Source organism: Camellia sinensis, chromosome 3 (genome assembly GCF_055761805.1).
Source record: "Camellia sinensis isolate YWXY chromosome 3, ASM5576180v1, whole genome shotgun sequence".
Taxonomy (NCBI): Eukaryota; Viridiplantae; Streptophyta; class Magnoliopsida; order Ericales; family Theaceae; genus Camellia; species Camellia sinensis.
The window spans coordinates 228,185,001-228,191,087 of NC_138963.1; the positions used below are offsets into that span (position 1 = coordinate 228,185,001).

The 6,087-nt window shown below is 36.7% G+C and overlaps 1 protein-coding gene across 1 annotated transcript in view; it reads right to left on the reverse strand.

Annotated features, from left to right (window-relative positions):
• The window catches only part of LOC114269306 (hydroxyproline-rich glycoprotein family protein), an 8,885-nt gene extending 4,400 nt beyond the window's left edge, over positions 1 to 4,485 (reverse strand). The window contains exon 1 of the mRNA XM_028210601.2: positions 3,887 to 4,485. Coding sequence (XP_028066402.1) covers positions 3,887 to 3,937 — 51 coding nt within the window. The 5' untranslated portion in view covers positions 3,938 to 4,485. The remainder of the gene's footprint in view (positions 1 to 3,886) is intronic.
• Positions 4,486 to 6,087: the final 1,602 nt, after the last annotated feature.

Sequence of the window (6,087 nt, forward strand, 5' to 3'; positions counted from 1 at the left end):
TTAATTTTTTAAGAATTTGCCGTATCGCTGTACCCGTATCTGTACCCGTACTTTTTAAAGTGGTTTCACAATTAAATGCATGTGATAAAACAAAATCACCTACCAATGGAAGAGACTTTAGACTTCTCGCTAAACGTTGAATACGGTCAATGGAAGTTTGTTCTTGTTTTCATTTTTTTCAACTAACTTGTTTATCTTAAAATTTTCAGATTTAAAATTTGAGTACTTAATTATTGCAAAACTTGAAAATGAATACTAAAAATGTTTATATAAATTAGACCCTTAATAAATGGACACATAATGATAAGAGAATACAATGAGCCTTACAATAACTCATGTCATTATAGAGCTTAAACTTTTTTTTATAAGTATGATTTCATTACAATCAATCTCTACACTATACAACATCTTAAGTAACTCATCCATAGCTACTTTCTCCCAGTCCTGAATGGGTCAGCTGAAGTGTGGCTCCCACACCACTCCTGCTTCGGAAAACCTCAAGAAGCCAAACACAAATGCTTCCTTGATTGCTTGAATAAAAATTACAATACATCTCTAGGAACCTCCTGTCCCCATGTTACATGGACTCGAGTATGAGTGTTGGGTGCGGGTGTGTATCCAAGCGTCAGACCTTCATAAATTTAAATCTTAAGAACTTGGGGTATGTATCCAAAATTGGATATGGGTACGGGGACACGTCATATGCACATATATATTGCATATTATATAATATTTTCGGATGAGATGTTTTAAATTATGTAGAAATATATTAAAATTAAATATGATTGAGAAAAAATATGAAATTTTTATATCTAATTCATCTATTAGTCTAAAAATATTGCTTTACTAACAAATATGAGTTTCTTCTTCTTCATGTTTTGTCACAAATTAAAGGATCTGAATGTGTAAATTGGGTACGAGTGTCGGACACATATCTCACACCCTTACCCTTGTCATATCCGGTGGACACGGGTACTCTGGGGGAAATAGAAGAGTCCGTGTAACATAGCCTATCCCCAATGAGTGCCTAACCTCTTTAGAAGCCCAACCCCCTACCTTCAAACCGCATTTGGAATTAATGACCCTCTAGCCTCCGCCAACAACAATCAATCATCTTCAGAACTCCACATCCACTTCCCCAAAAACGCTTGATTGAAGTTAGCCAAGCACCTAATTCCCAGCCCACTAACCTTCTTTGGCACAAATTCGCTTCCAATTAACAAGGTGGGGCATATGCTCATCTACTGTCTTTCCACGAAAAATCCCTTTGTAGTTTCTCCAAAATCTTTGCCACTGGCATTGGGATAGTAAATGGGCCATGAGTAGAAGGCTCACTAATGTACTATTAAAAATAATATTTTTTCCAACTTGCCAATGTTCTCTCAAATCTTTCAACCATATAGGGAGCCCACGATACCTGGTAGGAAGTGTGCACTCTTAAATCCCAAGACCGCAACCAAATTTCTCATATCTTTCACTTCTCCTACCAAATTAACTTTTACCAACCTTCAACCCTAAAACTACCTCAAAGCACATCAAAATACCACAAAGATACCTCAATTACTCCTCCACATCAAGAAAGATAATAGTGTCACCTGCAAACAATTATTGTGGAGACTGATGTTGCCCTCTTCTCCTACCCTCCAACCTTGAAACCTAACACAAACCACCTGAACTGCCTAATCTATCATCATGGCTAAAGCTCCATGACAATGATGAAGAAGGGGGAGCAGAGAGTGGTTACCTTCCTCAACCCTCTCAAACAAGAGAATCGCCATAAACCAATATTGAGAACTTGACAACTGAGACACAAAAGAAGATCCATGCTATCCACTTCTTTACAAAACCCAATCTCTACAAAACATACAAAAAGAATATTCCCAATTAACATGAGCATTTTCGAAATCGAGCTTACAAATGGTCCTCGACACTCCACTATGTAATTTGGAATCAACAACTTCTTTAGACACCAACAACACATCCAATATATGCCTCCCACGAAAATTATTTTGTAGCTTTCATATAACTTTTCACACAACCAACCTCAACCAGTGTACCAAAACTTTTGCCACTAGCTTATAGATACACCCCCACAAGACTAGTGGGCCTAAAATCCTTCAATTCCATATCCCCCTAGAACCAACACAATGCCTAGGAATGCCTAAGTCATCTCATCTGGACTTGACACCTTATTCCCATTACAATCTTTCAATGGTGTCAAGATTTCCTCCAATACACCACAACTAAACCCACCATTCCTTGACCTCCCTTAATTCTTCCCGCACCCCCTTTCTTCTAGCCTTAGTCATTGGCCTGTACATGTGAGAAAGCCCAACAAAACCCGTCCCCCACATTCATTAATAAACACAACATAGAGAATCCACCCTTGTCAACACTCTCCTATCCCCAAAAGAAGAATGCCTCTGCAGTTCCAATTATTGTCGAACACTCTTAATCCATGAAACTATTGTTCTATAAGTTGCGCACAATCTCAACAATCATCTACTTGATTTTATTTTCTTGTAGGCATACCATATGTGCTTTCTAAAAACAAATCATGGACTTCACTATTGCCTCTTATAAGGATCGTTTGAAACCCTCAAATTCCAAGACACAATTTTAAGCTTCATGACGAAACTATAACTAACCACATACCCAACCCGTTTTCTACTTTAATAATTTGATTGAGCAAACTAACTTCTTCAACACCCATGCCTTACTTGATGAAGATGTGTCCCACCCACTACCCCAAACAACCCCCCCCCCCCTTCTTTTCTTCCTATCTTATGGATTTGGGTCCTCCACCACTGTTGTGTTGCCTCCATCAGTTAACCAATCTCCTCCTCAAAACCATCGGTCCATCACATGAGACACCCAAAGAAGTACTCTCAATCCCTTCATTTTTCTCTTTGCCCGATGTGACCGTTGTTCTGTTTTGCTCACAAGAAACAAACCAGCAACCTCCTTAGGTTCTGCCCCATCTCATACCAACTCTACCAAAAGGGAACAACTAAGAGCTATTTGGGGGAAAAACTTACATATCTTCAGTCCCTCTTACAGCAAGGGTGCCCAAGTCCACATGTACTGGAAGTCCCTGACTTATACCATGTGTGCTCCCCTTACACCACCCAATAGCTGCCAGACAAGACAAGATACAACACCTGTTATAGCAGGGCACCATCCCTGCATCTTATAAACTGAGCCCATCTCCTTACTTTGTATAAGCAGCATGTCTCCTGAACATCAACACATGAGATCTACGGGGCTCACATGAAGAAGGCAAGTAGCTCATGTCATGCTAGTCTAAACTAAATTAAAAAGCGAGGTCTGGTGGTAGATTATTAATACACAAACTGCAAATGGCCCACAGCAAGGAGGCAGGTAAGAAAACGTGGAAGAAAAACAATCCTCTCCTCTCCTCTCCTCTCCTCTACTCTAGAGTGTGTATTTAATTAGTAGCTTAGTGGATGGAAAATGCTGTGTGGATTATAGTCTTGAGAAGCATCCTCCAGTCCATCTCCATCTCCATCTCCGCCATTTAGATCAGATCCGTTAAAAGAGGATCAGTAGAAGCACAAAAGAGACCAAATCCAACCTATAAAATGCATATTAGCGGGGAAGGGAATTCTTTACAAACAACAAGGATCCCTTCCTCACTCACACCAACAGATCCGAGTCAAACATTGAAATCGAAATAGATGCATAGCCAATGAGATACAAGGACATCACACCACTAGGATGGAGAAAGAAAGAAGAAATAATAATAATAATAATAATAATAATTACGGAAAAGCTAGAAGAAACGATTGAGAGTAATGAAAGCATATACAATCAAATTAAAGATGGATGGATGAAGAAGATTGATTAGATCTGAAAGGGAAAATACCCGGGCCGCTGGTTCCTGCTGTGGCGGAAACCTATTCTGCTCCGACCCCATTCCTACTAGCCCCTTTCTCCTTTTTCTGCTTCTTCCGTCACTGCTGTTCCATCCACACTAATAAAACAATTTCAGCCAAATATGCTTTGGAATTTCTTATGCTCTCCTTCGCATTTCCTTGTGTCTAAGTGTAAGTGTGTGTGTATGCAAGTATATCACCACAAACCCTTGACCAGAAGCTGACAGTGTATAGATTTTGCGGGGAAGATGGAGAGTGAGAGAGAAAGAGAGAGAGATCTATGATTAAAGGGGATCTTAATCAAAGACAAAGACAGACAAAAGCAAAAGATTGACGTGAGAGTGAAAGAAAGATAGGAGAGAGAGAGAGAGAGAGAGAGACTCTTCTGCTTTTCTTAATTTTCTAGTGTTTGAGGAAAAGTGAGAGAGAGAGAGAGAGAGAGAGAGAGGAACAGCTTGTAGAATAAGTGAAATGGTAAAATAGGAAGAAGCACTCCACTCTTTAAGAAGAACACAGAGCCACCACCATTAAAGTTAGAGCTCTCTTTCACCCTCTGGTGGGGACTAAAACTTATGAAAATATTAGATTTAGGGGTTGTTTGGGGTGTCCTAAATAAGTGCACTTTTTGTCTTTTTGGACTAAAAACTTAAGGAAAAAAATATGGATGTTTGGGTTAACTTTTTGACTTTTCATGAAAAAATATGTAATAAAAAATTGTAAAAATTGGTTTGTAGAAGAAAATTATGATTGGGAGTTGTGCAGCTGTAATTGTTGACTTTTGGTGAATAGTGTTAACTTTTTAACTTTTTGAGTAACTTTTTTACTTTTTAACTTTTTTTACATACCCCAAACTTGGCCTTAGGTTACGCTTATAATTTTACTTTTTTTAACATGTTCGTCGGATTTTTTTTAGAGTATTTCTCGAGTATAAAATATTCAAAAATTTACCATGAGGGTAGCATTGAGTTAGGGTCGATTTTTGGAAGGGGTTGTTTGAAATCTCTTCGGAGAATATGTCTTGTACTCTCCTCAATAACCTGTCCTTTGGGGCGTGTGATTGCGCTTCATTAGTGTCCTGGTGGTGGGTTCTTCACTTGGTGAAGGTTAATTCCTGACTAGCAATCGGTTACTCCGGAGTCAGGGCCCACGGGACCGTGATGACACCACATTGGTGCCTTGGTGGTGGGTCCCTCACTTGGTGGAGGTTAATTCCTAACTAGCAATCGATTACTCCAGAGTCAGGGCCCACGGGGCAGTGATGACACCACAGAGCCCTTTTTCTCTTGTTCAAAAAAATAAAAAATAAATAAATAAATAAAATATTCAAAAATTTATAATTTTAATATTTTTTCAACATTAACAATAATTTTAAGATTATTTTTATTTTTTTTATTAAATATAATAAATTTTATACATACATAATTTTTTTATTTTTAGATGTAGAATGGAGGGGATTGATAGTGAGGAGATTAATAGTGAAGGGATTGATAGTGAGAGGATTAAGTAAAATTGTGTTTATTTTAATGACAGTTGTTAATATAGAGATTTGTTAAATTATTTTTATATAAAATAAATATAAAATAATAAAAAAATAAAAAAAATACAAAAACATTAAACATTAATATTTTAAAAAAAATGCCCAACATGTAAAAAAATTTAAAAAAATAAAAAATTTTCAGAAAAAAATAAAACAAATAAAATAATGATTTTTACTTAACAAAAAATTAAACATTAATGTTAAAAAAAAATGCCCGACATGTAAAAAATAAAATAAAAATAAAAAATTTCTAGTCTGCTAGACTATTTTTATAATACCAAGTCCTGGAGGCCCATCTGAATCCCCTTAAGGAGGCTCATCCTAATCCGGAGTTCACTATCAATCCCCTCAGTATTTCTAAAAATAAATACAATATTAATAAATCCCACCTCACTACCAATCTCAATCTCTCCTCTAACTCTCCAAACAAACAGGTCGTGAAGCGAAGTTGTGGCATGATGCTCGCCTAACAGCAAGGGTTATGTATTTACATGGCACACAAAATAATAATAATAATATGATAAAATTACAAAATATCTCACTTTGCTTGGTTCCTATTTTTTAAAAATAATTTTTAGAAAATTTTACATTCTTATTTTTCGTGTTTTTTTGTTTTTACTGAATTTTTTAAATATTTTATGCAAACTTTTTACT